At 38.7% G+C, this 21287-nt stretch overlaps 1 protein-coding gene across 1 annotated transcript; it reads left to right on the top strand.

Annotated features, from left to right (window-relative positions):
* Positions 1-9822: 9822 nt before the first annotated feature.
* LOC121978356 lies at positions 9823-10179 on the top strand. The gene has a single exon (XM_042530711.1). The coding sequence runs from the start codon at positions 9823-9825 to the stop codon at positions 10177-10179; it is 357 nt and encodes a 118-aa protein (XP_042386645.1).
* Positions 10180-21287: the final 11108 nt, after the last annotated feature.

The raw sequence follows: 21287 nt of genomic DNA on the forward strand, positions 1-21287 counted from the left end.
GGAGAGGATACAACTTAGGCAATATGCCATAATTGTATGAGAAATCTTCCATTTACCCATATGTATACTTCTTTTATCGTTTATAGTTTCTGCTATCATTGAGGTTAAAGAAGAAATATGTTGTTATAGGTGGTCGGCTGACGGAGAATAGGATGTTCCCTGAAGAAGATTCTAGAAAAATATTCTCTGATACATAGTTGTTATTATGAGAGGTTGTTAGGATGTTGTCTGTTGAACATATCTCGGCTGGTCCTTAAGTCGGCCGCCTGATTGGGATGTTCAGTTGCACTCTGCATAACCTGCTATGTCATGTATTATACTGCATGTATCTTGGCCGACCTTTAAAACCGACCGCCTTGGTATCTACCTCGGTCATTAAGCCACTCAGTTAGATTCTGCATAGCTTTGAGACATTTGTTCAGAGAATAATATAGTGCCTTAGTCATGTTAGGAATATGCTCGAGAAATAATATAGTATCTCATGCTCCTAGGAAGTCCTGATAACCTATGCTTTGCTGGAATATCATCCGGATGGTAGTATGAGGATAAGTGCTATGAGGATAAGTGTTGCAGGCTCGATCATCCTTTTACCCGATCGGACATATAATGGGCTACCAAGAGAAACACAACTACGTTTTGAGAGGTTCGATCGGCCTATTAAGCTGAGCTACATCACGCCTTTGCTCTCCAATTTTCTACATGACCATGGAATATAAACTCGTTTGACTTTGTGACCGGACGAATACACATGCACACTGTCACCTGGAACTCAATTAGGGCGATCGACCATCAAGGTCACTCGAGCATGTACATGGGGATACATATGGTTGGTTTGTTGTGGAGTGTGTCAGTCATTCCGGCCGGCACATGAGACCGGCTGATCTCAATCTTTGTTGCCTTAAGATCTGATCGCCCTTAAGACACTAAGCTCCCCGGTTCGCTCAGCTTAAGGGTTGACTGTCTCTCTTAGCTAACTATCTCTTCCCGACTGGATTATAACTCGGTCGGTATGGTTGAATATAAGAGCCTTAGCATTGGGCGATTAATCAAAGCCATGTGAAGGGATGCTGTTCCTTCTCGAATGTGACTGTCACATTATCTTGACTTTGACTGTCCCATCACCTTGACTCTAACTACCACGTCATCTTCTTGGTCCACTCATCATAACCCATATCACTAACTTAGGCATCGGAGTGATCTCACAAGGACAATATTCGACGAACCCTTTGATGTTTTTTACTCTTTGTAGGGAATTGTGGCGTTACGACGAAGAAATCTAGGTATCATCATTTTTTATGCCGAGATAGATTTCTGTCGCTGCATCTCGTCATAGTGAGATATTTAAATCAGATATGAAAATGTGAACGATAGACGTTGAGCAATTACTGTGATGATATTCTCCGATTATCCAACCGAAACATATCCTACGCGTAAGACCATGCAAATTTGTCAATTTCTCAGTATTTCTTATTAGTATATATCTACCATGATGGTCATCGGTAATTTCTTCCTTGTATTTATGCCATTTGTGATTGAGAGGCCGACATGGCTGGTATCGTATCATGCACGGTTCCATTCTTTCTCTTTTGCCTTTCCTTCGGATTTGTGCTTCGGTGTGAACTTATAAAATTAAATTGACGCAATTGTTTAATTCGGTGGCTCGCTTGATCAGTAAATCATCATATTGGCACATGCTGCTTCATTCTGTTTGATTGCTTCATCTGTCTGCTGGTTTAAGAAATCGTTGACTTTAGGTGATGAAACCAAAATCAAAGCACCATGTTCGGCTGGTGGCACCCCTTTTATGACACAAAGGGACAGTAATTGTAGCTTCTCTCTCCGTAACTATGCATATATTCCTTCGACTTTTACTGGAACCTTTGAGTCATAGATTTGTTTTTTCCCCACTCAAGTTTTGACCATTCTCGTAGAGCTGCATTAAGAAAGCAGGATCTAAGGTTTTGATAGATATTACTTTTGGAATGGTTTCAGGAATATGTTGGATGTAATATCCTTTAACATGGGCTCCCATATGATTTAAAACTTACGATAACAAAATCCGTTAAATAATATAATTTAAAGTTATTAGATATTAGGTTATTGGATATGAATCTTATATATAAAATTTATTATCTACATCCATTATTATCTATGGATTGATAATAAATATGCATTATATAATAGATTGGTTTTCAGAGCATTAGAGTAATCTTTACAAAGCTTTGGGTTTCACATTGATTTAGAGTTTTTTGATGTCGTCATCCCCTAAATCTATTGAAAGATCTTTTCGTTTTGCTTTCGCTTCTTCTTCTTCTTCTTCCTAAGGAATTATTTCTGGATAACGCTAAAGATAATGATGACTCAATCATGTATTATTTTCTTATGTCATATTTTCAATGAAACTAGATCATGTCTGATGTTTTCTTTGTTTGAGTTCTTATTTCGTTTCTAGAATTCATACGGTTAGGAGAAAACTCAAATTTTATAGTAATCATGCTACCATTTGTCCTAGAAATTCTCTTAACGCATACTAAGTTTAGGCTTTAGCTTCTTACGACGTCCTATCCTGTGACTTCTTTTTCGAGAATAGAAGCGCAACACTTGAGTAGTCAATTGCACATGGGAGCGACAGGTGATTGCTTCTCATGGTTCTACGACACTTTAACCCAATCGAATAATGGCGGTACTAGTCCATATGGCGATGACAACATTCCAAGTAATGACCATTAATATGATGTATTGTGAATGACCCCAAAAGTAAGATGGGGTCGATAGTCAAGTTGATGTCACAGTTAAAGTCAAGATAAGATGATAGTCAAAATTAGGATGTATGTATCCCGACGAACCACCTCTTAGAAGCAGGTCTCTCAGCATAAATTTGGGCGACCCTAGAGCCAGTCGGACATACGGGGCTTAGCTCCCCACTTCTCTTGTGCAAGTCTCTCAGCAAACAACCGATCGAGCCCTAGAGTCGGCCGAGCATATGGAGCTCAGCTTTCCACTTCTCCAATGTAAGGTTCTCAGCTTAAACTCAGTTAGCCCCAACACTGATCGGACTTACGGGGCCCAACTCCTCATCTCTCCTAGGTGCAACTCTCAGCATATATTCGTCTGGGCCTAGAGCCAGTTAGACCTCCATACTCAGTTCCTTATCTCGTCTGGGCACGACTCCGAGTTACACCCGTCCGATCTTAGAGCCGATCGAATCTCCTCTAGGAGATAATGTTGTCAGAAAATCGTAACAATTTGTCAGAGAATAACAGCTACTTACCAGAGAATATTCCCTTATTCTGGCATGAGGAAGGATGTCATACATTCTTTACCACTCGACATATTTTGACACCTCATATTCTTTACCGCCTCATTATTGTGGAAATTATAAGAGGTGGTATAAAAAAGGGGAGTCCTCTCTATTGGCTAGGTATGCTCAAATGCTCATGCTCATGCTCATCCGTATGTGCACACACATCCATACTATTGTTCTACTATTCATCTTCTTCTACATTTCCAGACGGCTACTGTTCTGGATTGAGCGTCGGAGTGCCTGCGCTAGGGACCCTCTCCCTGGTTCTCACTCTAATGTTCTCGTCGACTCTGTTTGTGGTGTGCATAGGTCCGCAGATTCTAGCTCCAAGTCCGCAGCTCCCAGCTCAAAGTCTTTCCTCTATCGACATTCCTTCCACCTCATCGACCCTTTGTCTACTTAGCTTCCAAAAGAGATCAAATTTGACGCTGTCTATGAGAACACATTCACCTGTTCTGGAACATAAAGATGGATGCAGTTGGTAAAATTAGCAATATCATGACTCTAGAGGAATATGAGCTATTTGTGAATGCCAAGGCACAAGCCTTGTCCCCAAAACAAACAACTGATTCTCACCCGTGCTAAACACCCGTGGTCTCATTATAAGAGCTTTTGGAATCTGAGAAGAGATCCAAAGAAAAGTATCCATGTGAGTTCCCCTGAGTGTTTTTCTGAATTCCCATAGAAGGTTATGCCAAAATAGAGCGGTCACAAGCTTCCTCGGCTAAGAATTCAGCCCAGAGGGACCCGAGGCAAGGCAAAGCTCTGGTCGCTCAAGAATCACCTGAACCACTCAGCATGTCTTTTTCTCAAGAGGTACTAAATGGAAAGATTCCTAAGCATTTCTAACCTTTATCGGCGGGAGAGTATGGAGGTAACATCGATCCTGAGGATCACGTCTGAAGATTCAAGAATGACACTCTACTACATCAGTATAACGATGCAATAAAATGTCGAGTGTTTCTGACTACTCTATCAGGCTCAACACAAAGATGGTTTGACCGACTGCTGATCGGATCTATTACTTGCTTTAAGGAATTCAGGAAAGCCTTTCGGTACCCTTACCAGTAGCAGGAGGTATCAAAAGACATGCCTGAGCCTGTTCACGCTCAAACAAGGGGTTAAGGAATCCCTACGAGCATATATTAAGCATTTTAATCAAGTGGCAATAGACGTTCCATCCGCCACTTTGTGCTATCAAATTTAATAGAAATTTGTTTAGCTTTAAAGATATCTGCCGAAATGGATATCATATTGAAACATTAAATGAAAATAATATTAAATATCTTTGCATTATATCTATTAAATAAAAGAAAGATTATATGCACTCCGGATGTATAATGTATTGTACAATAATGAAGACAGTTAAGACAAACATAATAACAAACCCGAAGTTTGTTGACAAGCACGATTTCATATTATGGCATGACCAACTTAATCATCCTAGGGCAACAATGATGCGAAGAATAATAAATAATTCACATGAACATTTTTTAAAGAACTATAAGATTCTTTTACAAAATAATTGTTCATGCGTGACTTGTTTACAAGACAAACTAATTATATGACTTTCCCGCATAAAGATTGATGTTTAAACTTCAACCTTCTTGGAGAGTATTCATGGGCATATTTATAGACATATACAAACACCATGTGGATCATTTCAATATCTCATGGTATTGGTTGATGTTCCAACTAGGTGATCATATATTAGTTTGCTTTTATCTCGAAATATATGTTAGAATTTTGGGACCATAATTGTAATTATAATTGTTTAATGTCATCAATTAAATAAGTCATAATTTAATGTAATTAAATTTATGATTAAGGAATATGACTTAAGGGTTTAATTGTTATGAATAAATTAATGTGGATATCATGTGTAATTTCTAATTTGTTGAGGGGTTAAATTAGAAATAGACAAACTTATATTTCTATAAATAAGGGTTATGGTCCCAGTTTGCAGATGATGCTTTTGTTTTGTTTTCTCATCGACAAAACTCTCTGGATACTAAGGAAGATTTGCAAATTGAAGATCTTGTCCAAAATCGATTGCATATTATGGATTCTGGTACGCTTCCGTAATTTTATCTATTCTGTTTATAATTTCTTAAGAATTGAATAGAATGCATAAATTTTGTGTTGAGATTTCTCAACCCAATTTTTCTATCAATTGGTATCAGAGCATTCTATTCCAAATTCTTAAGGAACATTTTTATTTTGGGTACAAAGTTTTGTTTTATGCAATCTTGGTTTTGGTTCGTGATATATCATGTTGCGATTTTATTCATCGCGATTTTCGACACTGTTCTGTGTCACAATCGGTTGGAAAGATTTGCGACAGCATCACAAATTCCACCGGGGAAGGGAAAGCCTCATGGGAGGTTGCTTGCAACCAGTTTCCTAGGTCGGCGATGACATCCAAGATGGAAGGCAACAAGCTAAACGTCGCTTCTCACATTTTTTGCTCATCGCGAGTGAGCGCAGATGACCAACATTGGGCCACTGACGACAACTTCATACTGGAGGTAGTTTTCCGGGGCAGGATAAGGCATTACAGTTGGTCGGCGAGTTGGCCGTGGCCGCCTCTCGCTATTTGGTGACTAGCATCCGGCGCTGGAAAGGGCCGTCGACTGCCCCGGTATCCCATCGGTTGGCTGTCGTGGTAGGCAATTGTGGTTGTGGTAGTTCGTGCGGCGTGGACGTGTGTGGCGAAGTTGGCGAAGAAACAGTTCATTTCTTCGTAAATGGTTTTCCAAAAAAAAAAAAAGTCCACGTACATGGCGTGATGGTCATGTACGTGGAACGTGTAGTAAGGCCATATTTACGGCAATTTACCAAAGGGCGCACGTGGAAATCTAAATTTACCAAAAGGCGTACACTACTTTGGTATTTACCAAAGAGTACACTTTTTTAAATGCATTTCCTATTTTACCCTCCTGATAATTTGACTTTTTCTACTATTTTTCTTTTCTTCTCTCTCTTCTCTGTCGGCAGAAGATAGGAATAACATTAGTCAATTTTTAATCACATTTTAATACATTTGAAGAAGCCAAAATAAATAATGGACACCATATTTGGACTCCTTACAATTTTAGAAATCCACAGGAACTGAAATAGGTGCAATCGGAGCTTTCTAGGTCGATCAGTGGGTTTCGGTCAAAACCCACTGATGGACCTAGAGAGCTCCGATTGCACTTATTTCAGTTTCTATGGATTTCTAAAATTACAAGGAGTTAAAATATTGTGTCCATTATTTATTTTGGCTTTTTATAGATGCTAACAAGCAAAATCAAAGAATCGACATAAAAGCCCACGTTGGGCCTAATATGGAATCATATCAGGTCCAACGTGGGCCTGATATTATTCCATATTAGACCCAACGTGGGTCTGATATCATTCCATATCAGGCCCACGTTGGGCCTGATTTGAGCTCATATCAGGCCCAATGTGGGGTTTTTTTTGTCAATTCTTTAGTTTTACTTGTTAACATCTATAAAAAGTCAAAATAAATAATAGACATCATATTTGAACTCCTTGTAATTTTAGAAATCCATAGAAACTGAAATGGGTGCAATCGGAGCTCTCTAGGTCTATCAGTGGGTTTTGACCGAAACCCACTGATCGACTTAGAAAGCTCCGATTGCACTCATTTCAGTTTCTATGGATTTATAAAATTGCAAGGAGTTAAAATATGATGTCCATTATTATTTTTGGCACTCCTAGTGGTGGACCAGAGGTTTTGAAAACCCTAAATCTCTCTTTATTTCTTTTTTTTATTTTTTTATTTTTTGTTGTTACTAGGCCTGATATCTCCCATATCAGGCCCACATTGGGCCTGATATGGGGAGATATCAGGCCCACATTGGGCCTGATATGAAGAGATATCAGGCCCAACGTGGGCATGATATCTCTTCATATCAGGCCTAAACAAAAAAAAAAGGAAAAAAAAAGAAAGAGAGATTTAGGGTTTTTCAAAACCTCTGGTCCACCACTAGGAGTGCCAAAAATAATAATGGACACCATATTTTCACTCCTTGTAATTTTAGAAATTCATAGAAACTGAAATGGGTGCAATCAAAACCCACTGATGGACTTAGAGAGCTCCGATTGCACCCATTTCAGTTTCTATGAATTTCTAAAATTACAAGGAGTTCAAATATGATGTCCATTATTTATTTTGGCTTTTTATAGATGTTAACAAGTAAAATCAAAGAATCATCATAAAAGCCCACGTTGGGCCTGATATGGAATCATATCAGGCCCAACGTGGGCCTGATATCATTCCATATCAGGCCCACATTGGGCCTGATTTGAGTCCATATCAGGCCCAATGTGGGTTTTTTTGTCGATTCTTTAATTTTACTTGTTAACATCTATAAAAAGCTAAAATAAATAATGGACACCATATTTGAACTCCTTGCAATTTTAGAAATCCATAGAAACTGAAATGGGTGCAATCGGAGCTCTCTAGGTCCATCAGTGAGTTTTGACCAAAACCCATTGATCGACCTAGAAAGCTCCGATTGCACTCATTTCAGTTCCTGTGGATTTCTAAAATTGAAAGGAGTCCAAATATAGTGTCCATTATTATTTTTGGCATTCCTAGTGGTGGACCAGAGATTTTGAAAACCCTAAATCTCTCTTTCTTTTTTTTTTCTTTTTTTTTGTTTAGGCCTGATATGAAGAGATATCATGCCCACATTGGGCCTGATATCTCTTCATATCAGGCCCAATGTGAGCCTGATATCTCCCCATATCAGGCCCAATATGGGCATGATATGGGAGATATCAGGCCTAGTAACAACAAAAAATAAAAAAATAAAAAAAAGAAATAAAGAGAGATTTAGGGTTTTCAAAACCTCTGGTCCACCACTAGGAGTGCCAAAAATAATAATGGACACCTTATTTTAACTCCTTGCAATTTTAGAAATTCATAAAAACTGAAATGGGTGCAATCAGAGCTTTCTAAGTCGATAAGTGAGTTTCGGTCAAAACTCACTGATGGACCTAGAGAGCTCCGATTGCACCCATTTTAGTTTCTATGGATTTCTAAAATTGCAAGGAGTTCAAATATGGTGTCCATTATTTATTTTGACTTTTTATAGATGTTAACAAGCAAAATTAAAGAATCGGCAAAAAAGCCCACATTGGGCCTGATATGGACTCAAATCAGGACCAATGTGGGCCTGATATGGAATGATATCAGGCCCATGTTGGGCCTGATATGATTCCATATCAGGCCCAACGTGAGCTTTTATGCCGATTCTTTGATTTTGCTTGTTAACATCTATAAAAAGTCAAAATAAATAATGGACACCATATTTTAACTCCTTGTAATTTTAGAAATCCATAGAAACTGAAATGAATGCAATCGGAGCTCTCTAGGTCCATCAGTGGGTTTTGACCGAAACCCACTAATCGACCTAGAAAGCTCCGATTGCACCCATTTCAATTCCTGTGGATTTCTAAAATTGCAAGGAGTCCAAATATGGTATCCATTATTTATTTTGGCTTTTTCAAATATATTAAAATATGATTAAAAATTGACTAATGTTATTCCTATCTTCTGCCGACAGAGAAGAGAGAGAAGAAAAGAAAAATAGTAGAAAAAGTCAAATTATCAGGAGGGTAAAATAGGAAATGCATTTAAAAAAGTGCGCTCTTTGGTAAATACTAAAGTAGTGTACGTCTTTTAGTAAATTTAGATTTTCACGTGCGCCCTTTGATAAATTGCCGCCATATTTAGAAAGGAACCATTTTTTTTTTGCCCACTTTTGATATTTTTTAAATTTTGACATAAAAAAAATGGTGCATGTTTCACTGAGGAATTAAAATATTACACCTAAAGTAATATAATTTATCCCATTAAATATAATCCATTAAATTTATTATTTGGATTAAATAATCAATTTATTTTATAATATTAATTTAATTGGATTATATGGGTTTTATTAATATCTATTATTTTAAATTAAATTAAATTTGAATTATATGTCACCAAAGTTACCTCTATTATTTGAATTTAATTTTATTTGAAATATTGAGATATTATTAAGGTATTAAATAAAGAGTAAATATGTATATTTATATGAGTATTAATCGACCCAAAGGAAAATTTATACTTAACAAATTATATATTTACTTGTGATAATAAACACGTAACAATTATCAGATTTTTATTTGTTATGTTTCATGCATAAAATAAATCGATCCAAAGATAGGTTTATTATTTGTCATGCATTATTGTTAGTGTTTGATTATTACAACAAGAGTACCACTTATAAATAATATTAATGTCCAAAGACTTGATATTGTTGTTGCACTAGGTATCTTTAGATGAGATTTATCATTTATTTTAATTGATTCAAAATGAGCATGTTTATTTATGTTATAATTTTTGTGTTCTCTTTTCAGCAAGTGTTGCTACTATTTCTGCTAACTTAAGTTCAGTGTCAATCCTTAATGGTATAAATTTTAAGGATTGGAAGGAGAACATTTTAATTGTTCTTGGCTGCATGGATCTAGATCTTTCGCTTAGGACAGAGCAACCCACTGCTCCTACAGATACTAGTTCCTCTGAACTGAGGGCTAAATATGAGAAGTGGGATCGCTCTAACTGCATGAGTCTTATGATCATCAAGCGCGGCATACCTGAGACTTTTATGGGCGCGGTGTCTAATAGTGTCACCAAAGCTAAGGAATATCTCGATGAGATTGAAAAGCGCTTTGCCAAAAGCGATAAGGCGGAAACAAGCACAATTCTGAAGAACTTGATTTCCATAAAGTATAAAGGCAAGGGAAATATTCGGGAATATATTATGGAAATGACTCACCTTGCATCAAAATTGAAGGCACTTAATCTTGAATTGTAGGATGACATGCTTGTGCATTTAGTGCTTATTTATCTTCCGAACCAGTTTAGTCAGTTTCAGATCAATTATAACTGTCAAAGGGAGAAATGAACTCTTAATGAGCTCATTTAATACTGTATTCAAGAGGAAGAGAGGTTGAAACAAATCAAGGCTAAAAGTGCCTATTTGACAAGCACCCCTAAAGATAAGGGCAAGAAAAGAAAGAATGAGGCTATAAAGGTCCTTATGTGAAGAAACAAAAACAGGATACTGATAAGAAAGGTTGTTTCTTCTGTAACAAGCCTAATCATGTCAAGAAAGAATGTCCTAAGTACCATGCATGGAGTGCATGGAGTGCGAAAAAGCGTATATTTTTCAATTTGGTTTGTTCTGAAGTAAATTTAGCTTCGGTACCTCGAAACACTTGGTGGTTAGACTCTGGTACTACTACTAACATCAGTGTTTCAATGCAGGGTTGCCTGAGCTACCGAAAGCCAACTGATGATGAAAGATGCATTTATGTGGGTGATGGCAAGTCGGTTGAGGTGGAAGCAATAGGGCATTTTAGATTATTGTTAAACACTGGTTATTATTTTGATTTAATAGATACTTTTGTTGTACCGTCATTTAGACGGAATTTGGTTTCTGTTTCTCATTTGGACAAATTAGGTTACTGTTGTTCATTTGGAAACAACCAGTTCAGTTTATCTATTAATTCTACTGTTGTTGGAACTGGTTCACTTATAATTTATGACAATCTATATATGCTTGATATAAATGCTTCTTAATTATATTGAAACCCTGAATGTGGAATCACATGGTACTAAGCGTAAATTTAATAATGAAAACTCAAGTGCCTTATGGCACAAACGTTTAGGACACATCTCTAGAAATAGAGTTGAACTACTTGTATCAGATGGAATTTTACACTCCATTGATTTTACATGTTAGGACCAAAAGTAGCTAGAGGGGGGGGTGAATAGCTCGTCGCGTTCGCTCGGTGCGCTTCGTTGCTTGGCGTTGCTTGTTTCTTCTTGGATGTGCAGCGGAAAATACAGAAACAAATACAACCACGCTAACACTAGGATTTTACTTGGTATCCACCTCCAAAGGAGGTGACTAATCCAAGGATCCACACCACGCACACACCCTCCACTATGAAACACTCCTTTTCGGTAACTACCGAAGGCGGAGAAGCCCTACAACACTCTCAATACAAGAAGAAGAAAGGGAAATACAAGTTAAGCAAAAGCTTACAAGATGTGCAGTAAAAACCCTAACCCTAACTTCTTCCTCTTGCAATAGATCCGCCTCTTGACTTGGAAAGCCTCCAAGAACCTTCAAGAACTGGCGATCACGTGCTTGTAGAGAGCTGTGGAGGAGCTGGAATGAATCTGAGAAGAGCTCGTGAAGAGATGCCGAAGACCACGCTCGCCTGCGACTTTAAACACGACGCAACGGTCGGATCCCGATCGATTCAAATGTTCCGAATCGATCAGGGAGGCTTTGGATCGATCCACGGATCGATCCAGAGCGCTTATCCGAAAGCGCTGGATCGATCCACGGATCGATCCGGCGCTTATCGCGACGTCGATCGATCCATGGATCGATCGGGGACCTCGATCGATCCACGGATCGATCCGAGCTTCTGACCGAAGTATGGATCGATCCACCGATCGATCCACATCTGGATCGATCCACGGATCGATCCAAAGACTTGGTTTTGCCCAAAACCAAGTCCCAAACCTCTCTAACCAACATCCGTCAACCTTGACCTGTTGGTACATCATGCCTCGCATCTGGTCACTCCCTTGACTGCCAGACTTCCCACAAGTGTCCGGTCAATCCTTTGACCCACTTGGACTTTTACTCGTCGTGCCAAGTATCCGATCACTCCATTGACCTACTTGGACTTCCCCGAAATGTCCGACCATCTGGACTTCCTTCCTTGCCAAGTATCCAACAATCCTTTGACCTACTTGGACTTCCCAACACGGATGTCCGATCATCCTTGATCCATCTGGATTTCCTTCCTTGCGGCTTCACTCACCGGGACTTTTACCTAGCTTCACTCACTAGGGTTTTCCATCCGCTAACTTCACTCACTAGGACTTTCACCGGCTTCACTCACCAGGATTCCTTACGCCTAGCTTCACTCACTAGGACTTTCACCGGCTTCACTCACCAGGTTTCCTTACGCCTAGCTTCACTCACTAGGGACTTCACTCACCAGGCTTTAACTGCCTTACTTAGCTTGCCAGTTAGGACTTCTTAGTCAAGTATCCAGTCAACCTTGACCTACTTGACTCTTCTCCAATCAATATCTTATTGTCAAACATCTAAACCCTAACCAAGACTCAGCTTGGTTAACCAGGTCACCCTTGACCTGAGGGATATTGCACCAACAATCTCCCCCTTTTTGATGTTTGACAATACCACAATAACACTTACAATCCCACATGTAAGTTAGGCTAATCCTATAGCCTCCTTCTTCATGCCACTAGGTAATGAACCCATAAATTAAGCTTTCCATTCTCCCCCTAAGAGGGCAAACTCCCTCTAGGTAATGAAAACCTAACTTACTTCCTTTCATTCTCCCCCTATTGGCACACATCAACCCACTACAAAAAAAACATCAACCCGTCTTTGGACACACATCAACCTATGCTCCAATTTTGGGCACACTTCAACAACTCCATTTGTTGAAGACTCTCCCCCTGAAGAGTTGCTCATCGTGATCACAATTTCACTCATTGTGATCAACTCAATATTGAAGGTCCCATACCCTTCATTATCTTTAACTTCTCCCCCAATGTTGACAAATACCCAACCTTGAGCATTTTCAACCACTTGAGTTGCCACTTGAAATGATGAGGATATCCACTCCCCATTTACCCCCATTTCAAGTTTAAATGCTCAACCTTGAGCAATTTCACAACAGAAGGTTAACCACCTTCCAAGGTTCATGAAAAATAATTTTCATGTCTTTAAAGAGTCCCTCCCCCTAAAGACATGGTGGTAACTTCTGTCATTGCACCAACAATGACTTGGAATCCCTAAACCTTTAGGAAACCCAGATTTAGAAGTTTTGAGGTTCAAATGTTCAAAATTTGAAACAAACCTCAACCTAAACTTCAACTTAGCCTTCCTTTACCATTCCATCCTTGTTTTCAACACGAAAACACCCTTTTTATGTATACAAATGTATTTTAAGGGTTGGGAATGGTTACCTAGACTAAAATAGGTTCAAAGTACTGAGATCAGGCTTTCCCAGCCAAAATCAGCAACATGGATCGATTGGAGTTGGGTTCCAATCGATTGAACCTTTCAGAATCGATCCACTGATCGATTCAGACTACCTGGATCGATCGGCTGATCGATCCAGCGAGCTACTACTCGCGAGATTTGCCTTCTGAATCGATCCATGGATCGATTCAGGCACTCCAATCGATCCATGAATCGATCGGAGCTCTGATAGTTGCTGAAATTCCATTTCAGTCAACTTCAGAAACCCCTAGAAAATTCTACAAAAATCCAAAAATTATGAAATTTCGTGTAGACATTGTTTAGGGCATATATTATCAAGGAAAAATAGTTTTCTATGAAAATACATCATATTTTCAAAGATTGACACAAACTTGAAAACTTACAAAAACTTTAGTGTTTTCTTCAAGTTTGTGTCTAACTATTCAATGGTGATTACTATCAAAAGATAGCCTTCACCAAGGTTTTCCAAAAACATTTTAAAAACATTTTCAAAACCAATATCCCATCATGTTCCTTGGGCATAATGCACATGACTTGTACATTAGCTTTCCCAATGATGGGAAAACACATAACTATGTGTTTTGATGAACCTAAAACTCAAAAGAATGCACTAAATCAACATCTTGAGTTTTGTTCATCTTCCTAACATCTCACTTGTATCTAATGTGCACTAAAACACATACAAGTCATCTTATAGTCCTTGTGAGATGTAAGATTTTGGTTTTGCCCTATTCTAGGGATCATGCATATCTATCTAGGCATTTTAGATATATACTAGACATCCACCAAGGATGTCACTTGTTAATAATTGTTGTTAAATGCCTTTTGTCCTTAATTACAAGGAATTGAACTAATGCATGATAATGTTATTGCATACATCAAAAGGAAATAACTTTCAAAAGAAAATATCCTATAACTACATGATGTATGAATGTCATGACATGGTATTTTTGTATTTTTCATAATAAGTCATGAATGCAAAAGTAGACATGATGTCATGGCATATGATGGGCAAACAATCATGGCAAGATTTAGCATAAATAAAGTATACCTAGATTAACTATCTAAGTATCCTTAAAACCTTAGCTAAACTTACAACTTAAACCTAGATTGCCCTAAAGTGCTTCAAGAAACTGTCAAAGCCTAAATTGGCATTTCTAATTCCCTTGATTAATTTATGCCAATTGAAATTAAGCATATTCCTCAAATGTTGACATATTTCATTTTTCCACAAGAGTAGCACTTTTAAATTAAGGCCCGGATTGCCTTAAGTTTTCTAAGAACATACCAAAATCCCAACTTGGTAGTTCTTATGAATTTCCCAATATGTGCCATTTAAAGACTAAAATCAATTTTTCACCACTAGGCACATTTTACTCTTTCAAGGAGTAAATAATTGTTCCATTTCATTTTCGAAGGTTAACAAAAACCTTGAAAATGCTCCTTGAGTGTCAATTTCCTCAAGGTTGGGTTAACTACCCTTCCAATCGGAGTTGACACTCTCTAACCCCCTCTATGAGGTAGAGAAGATGCTCCTAGGAACCCAACACCTATTGGTGCTCCTTGGATGCTCTAGGTACTCACTAGGGATAACTTCCCTAGATACCTTCCTAGTGACCTTGTTAGGCTTCTTAGAAGCCTTGGTCACATTTTCTAGGTCAACCCTAGGGATAGCCTCCCTTGTGACCTTGTTAGTGACTTTCTTAGTCTTCTTAGAAGTCTTAGTCACTTTGGTTGTAAAAATACTCTTAGGGATGACTTCCCTAGTATCCTTGACTTGACCACTAAACCTAGGGTTTGTTCCATAACTATATGGAACCCTATGATAACTAGGCACATCCTTCTTAGCCTTTGGTTTGTATCCCAAACCTCTATGGCTATTTGATGACTTTGACTTTCCTAGCCCTAGGTTTTGCTCATTTTGCCCTTTTAGGATATTTTCCATCCTTTTTAGGGTCTTTTCCATTTTATCAAGTCTTGATCTCAAAACTTGATTTTCTATCATTAAATCCTTAGAATTTGGTTTTTCATTAAGTCCATGAGCATTTTGGTTTCTAGGCTTGTATCTAAAATCCTTAGAGTTATTGCCTAGACTTTTATCTACATTCCTAACCCTAGGAGTGATAGTCTTAGCATGTAGGGCCACATGCTTTTCCTTAAAGCCCTCATGCTTTCTATTCTTATGGTAAATTGCATTAAAATGATAAAAATTAGAACTATCATGCTTTTTACCATTTTGCAAAGGAATAGGCTCAATGAAAGTTACCTTCCTTTTTACCTTGGAGGCTCCCCCTTGACTAGTGCCTCCTTGAGCCTTGACCTTCTTCTTCCCCTTGGGGCATTGACTACGATAATGCCCCTTTTGATTGCAAGAGAAGCATATAATATGCTCCTTGCTCTTCTTTGTGTTGGGGATGGTCTCCTTGGGCTTCACCTTGCCCTTTTGTGCCACTTGACCCTTCTTCTTGGCCAATTTAGGGTACTTGCTCTTGTAGTGCCCGCTTTCCCTACACTCAAAACATATTATATGATTTTTATTATTTATTGAAATGTTTATACCTTTATGTGTAGGGATGACACTTTCTCCTTTGGATCCGGAGGTAGAAGCTTCCCTTTGATTCGATCTTGATTCTCCTCCATTTGATTTTTCTTGACTTGTGGAGGTAAAAGCTTCTTCATCCTCTTCTTCTCTTGACCCGGATGTGGAGGATTCTCCTTCTTCTTGATCCGGCGTCACCAAGGATTGCTCCCCCTCAATCCTAGAGGTGGAGGCTTCATCATCTTGAATATGAAACAAGGAGTATGCTCCCTCCTTGTTCCCTTCGTTGCATTCCCTTGAGGATGAAGCTTCTTGGATTTCCTCTTCTTCGGATGTTGAGCATCTCTCAACCTCGGAGTCCTCCTCTTGATCTCGCTCCAATGAGTCGCCCTCTTTGGATTCTTCATGATTTGGTACAGTGGAGGGGATCTCATCATGAAGCTTGGCTAATTTGCTCCATAAATCCTTTGCATCTTCAAATTCTTCAATTTTGCAAAGGATGGTGCTTGGCAATAAATTGACCAAAAGCTTGGTCACTTTGTCATTTGCCTCGCACCTTTGAATTTGCTCCGAGCTCCATTTGCTTTTCTTGAGGAGCTTGCCCTTGGAGTTTGTTGGAGCTTCGAAGCCTTCCATTAGAGCAAACCATTGCTCTATCTCCATCATAAGAAAATTTTCGATTCTTGATTTCCAAGAATCGAAGCTTGTAGATGTGTATGGTGGAGCCACCCTTGTGTCAAATCCAAGTCCATCTTGGAATTGCATCTTGAAGTTGAGCTTCTTAAATTCTTTGACTTTGATGAATTTGCTCCAACTTCTTCACCCTCTAGCTTTTCTTGTTGAGCTTGACCCTTCCGGCGATGATTCCGGTGAAGAGCGGCCTTGCTCTGATACCACTTGTTAGGACCAAAAGTAGCTAGAGGGGGGGGTGAATAGCTCGTCGCGTTCGCTCGGTGCGCTTCGTTGCTTGGCGTTGCTTGTTTCTTCTTGGATGTGCAGCGGAAAATACAGAAACAAATACAACCACGCTAACACTAGGATTTTACTTGGTATCCACCTCCAAAGGAGGTGACTAATCCAAGGATCCACACCACGCACACACCCTCCACTATGAAACACTCCTTTTCGGTAACTACCGAGGGCGGAGAAGCCCTACAACACTCTCAATACAAGAAGAAGAAAGGGAAATACAAGTTAAGCAAAAGCTTACAAGATGTGCAGTAAAAACCCTAACCCTAACTTCTTCCTCTTGCAATAGATCCGCCTCTTGACTTGGAAAGCCTCCAAGAACCTTCAAGAACTGGCGATCACGTGCTTGTAGAGAGCTGTGGAGGAGCTGGAATGAATCTGAGAAGAGCTCGTGAAGAGATGCCGAAGACCACGCTCGCCTGCGGCTTTAAACACGACGCAACGGTCGGATCCCGATCGATTCAATGCACGAATCGATCGGGAGGCTGGATCGATCCACGGATCGATCCAGGCGCCTCTGCGAAAGCGCTGGATCGATCCACGGATCGATCCGGCGCTTATCGAAGCGATCGTCCGATCGATCGGTGATCGATCGGCACCTGGATCGATCCACGGATCGATCCGAGCTTCTGATCGGAAGATCCGGATCGATCCACGATCGATCCACATCTGGATCGATCCACGGATCGATCCGACGCGATTTTGCCCAAAACCAAGTCCCAAACCTCTCTAACCAACATCCGGTCAACCTTGACTGTTGGTACATCATGCCTCGCATCCGGTCACTCCCTTGACTGCCAGAACTCCACCAAGTGTCCGGTCAATCCCTTTGACCCACTTGGACTTTTACTCGTCGTGCCAAGTATCCGATCACTCCATTGACCTACTTGGACTTCCCCCAGATGTCTGGCCAACCTTGACCCATCTGGACTTCCTTCCTTGCCAAGTATCCAGTCAATCCCTTTGACCTACTTGGACTTCCCAACACCAGATGTCCGATCATCCTTGATCCATCTGGATTTCCTTCCTTGCCTGGCTTCACTCACCAGGACTTTTACCTAGCTTCACTCACTAGGGTTTTCCATCTGCCTAGCTTCACTCACTAGGACTTTCACCTGGCTTCACTCACCAGGATTTCCTTCTGCCTAGCTTCACTCACTAGGACTTTCACCTGGCTTCACTCACCAGGATTTCCTTCTGCCTAGCTTCACTCACTAGGACTTTCACCTGGCTTCACTCACCAGGATTTCCTTCTGCCTAGCTTGCCAGTTAGGACTTCTTAGTCAAGTATCCAGTCAACCTTGACCTACTTGACTCTTCTCCAATCAATATCTTATTGTCAAACATCTAAACCCTAACCAAGACTCAGCTTGGTTAACCAGGTCACCCTTGACCTGAGGGATATTGCACCAACATTACAGACCTAAATATTTGTGTTGAATGCATTAAGGGAAAACAAACCAAAAGAAAGAAAGATGCACTACAACAAAAACCCTCAAAGACATCGGTTTTCCACAGGTGTCTATTACATTTTCGACCGATGTCTATGAAGGCGATGTAAAAGGTCTGCCATTTTAGACATCGGGTTAAAACCAGTGTAGTATCACTTAACGACACCGGTTTTCGAATCGGTTATTAACTGGTGTAGTATCACTTAACGACACCGTTTCATCAACGGTGTAAAACCGATGTAATATTATATGGTAATAACACCAGTTTTGGCAGCGGTATACGACCGATGTAATATTAGTTAATGACACCGATTTTGCAGCGGTGGAAAATCGATGTAATATCAGTATTTTTTACCAACACAAATTTGATTTTCGAAACAGTGAAAAACCGACAGTATTCAAGAAAATACACAACTATTCACAAATTACACAAATATTCTTCATTCAACAGTATCCATAAAATACACAAATATTCACAAATTACATAAATATTCTTCTTACAACAGTATCCATAAAATATACAAACATTCTTTTTACATCAAAAGCTAATAGATATTGTACACATCAAGGTAGAACATCGTGAGTCAAAAATCAAGCTGAGGCTACATTAAATTATGAGAATCAGAATCTGTTCAACTTGATATACTGCTCCATTCTTCTTGCGCCTTTCATTTCCCTAATCTCACCACTTTTCACCTTCAAATGCCTAGTTTTCTGAGTTAAAACATCCACTGTTCTAATCTGTCAAACAAAATTATCATTTGGTCTACTTAACTACAGCAAAGAACAAAAATAGAAGAATTATACATGCTGCAGAAGTCCTAGAATATTACCTCGCAAAAGGTCAAAACTGCAGCATATAAATTCTGTAGTAATGGTAATGGTGGAGGCATACAAAAGAAACTTAGCAACTGCAAAAAAAATGGCAGCAGGAATGGATGCCTCGCCACATTTAAGATATCAATAACCTTACTCTCCTTCATTGACTCGGTTGCATTTTGCAATAGGGCCTGCACAAGGATAGACATAGAAGTAAATGATAGAGGAAAGTATGCAACTGAACAATCACATTTTGGATATTGGCAAACAAATTCCACTAGACTGACCATTCGAAAGTTGTCGAACGATATGTGACCTTCTCCGTTTGGTGCTAGCAGCTTAAACTGTGATCTTAGATAAAACATCTGATCCTCTGTTAGGGCTTTGGATAGCGCCTGAAAAGTGTGATGCAATAAAAAAATATTAAACAAGTAAGGTAGAGTATACAACCATTGTATAAGTTCTGCATGTTGCTGTAAGACAGACTTCGAGGTTTTGATGAATTGAATATGATGGGTGCAAAATTGTTTGCCCGGGAATCGTTGTTTGTACGTTTGTTGTACTACTGCCTTAAGATATGATAAGAATAGGTTCAGCAAATCAACAATCAAATTTTAAATGATTTTTATTTTTTTTTAAAATTATTAGGTTGGAGAAAGCCTCAAGTAGTAAAGACCAACACAGCTTAATCATGATAATGATTTATCAAGAATACCAAGTCTACAAGATTTGAAATTTAAGCACACATTTACCGGGTTTGTAGAGTAGTAGCTCTAAGATATCCATATTGGCTTTTCCTTCTAAGTCATCTATTGCTATATCAATTTTTGAACCTTTAATTGTTAGTTTAAAGGCACCATACATTGTAGATCCCTTAACGTTCAAGACACATAGATCTAACACTTGCCTGCATTATTCATTGAGTTGAAATTTTGCCTTCTAATATTGTTAAATACTTCTATCTTGTTTTCATGTTAAACCTGGTATTTAATCCTTCCCCATTCTACATTAGCATTGCTTAAGTTTGTTGTGGAAATTCCATCTCATGCACTAACCCATATCAACTGAGGATATTTGGGTTATTAATGTATGGATAATTGAGAGCAATTATCAGGTTGAAATAGTTTCTTAGTAACAGTGGATGCTATAAGTTGTCACAAAACAATTTGACATATGATTCAAGAATGATGTGAACAAACAAGTAACTACTGTATAAAATTCTACAAATCCAAAGCCAACTAAAGAATAATTGAAAAGACCTGCTAGAAAAATCTGAAACAATTTCAATTGGCATCTTGAGGTGATCAAACTCAAAAATGTCTTCCAAGTAGCCAAGTTAAATATGAGTGCCACGCGATGTTGACAATTATTAATTTGTAACCCTTCCCACTTTTCTCTTTCCAATCTAATATTACTTATATCCTACTCAAGATTATTATTACTTCTCATCATTTGCTATTGTACTTTGATAGATTTATGTTAGTGCAACAATTCTTACATGATGCTTTCATAAAAAATAAAAGCTGAAAAAAGAGGACTCTATTCCATTACAGTAAAAATCTGTAAAATACCTAAAATATAATGCAGAAAATGATAGGTTGAATGACACATTCAAAAACTTCAGTGGTAAAGGAAACTCACAACAAATGGTACCAGACAAAACAACAAAAGGAACCCATAACAAAATAGGATAACATTTTCATGTTTAACATCACCAAAAAAGCAATCAACTAGACCATGCCACTAAACAATGCTCACCTGATTTAACAAAATCGGAAAGGCCAAAATCAATCAACTTCATCTGAGCATTTTCATCTCTGGTGGTGAAAAGAAAATTCTGTTGTTAAATACAAGGAAGAAATATTAACAGCGCTGAAAAATATATGTTGAAAAAGAAATGAACAGCAGAATACCCTAAGTTGCTCCTGTAAAATAAGAGATCTAAAGTAATATCATATCTGCATAAATTGAATCAAAGTTCTCTATGATACAAACCTCTGGCTTTAAATCATGATGCACAACACCTTGAAGATGACAAAAGGCGATTACACTCAGTATTTGAATAACTATAGCTTTTGCATCCT

The sequence above is a fragment of the Zingiber officinale genome, chromosome 4B (assembly GCF_018446385.1).
Source record: "Zingiber officinale cultivar Zhangliang chromosome 4B, Zo_v1.1, whole genome shotgun sequence".
Classification (NCBI taxonomy): Eukaryota; Viridiplantae; Streptophyta; class Magnoliopsida; order Zingiberales; family Zingiberaceae; genus Zingiber; species Zingiber officinale.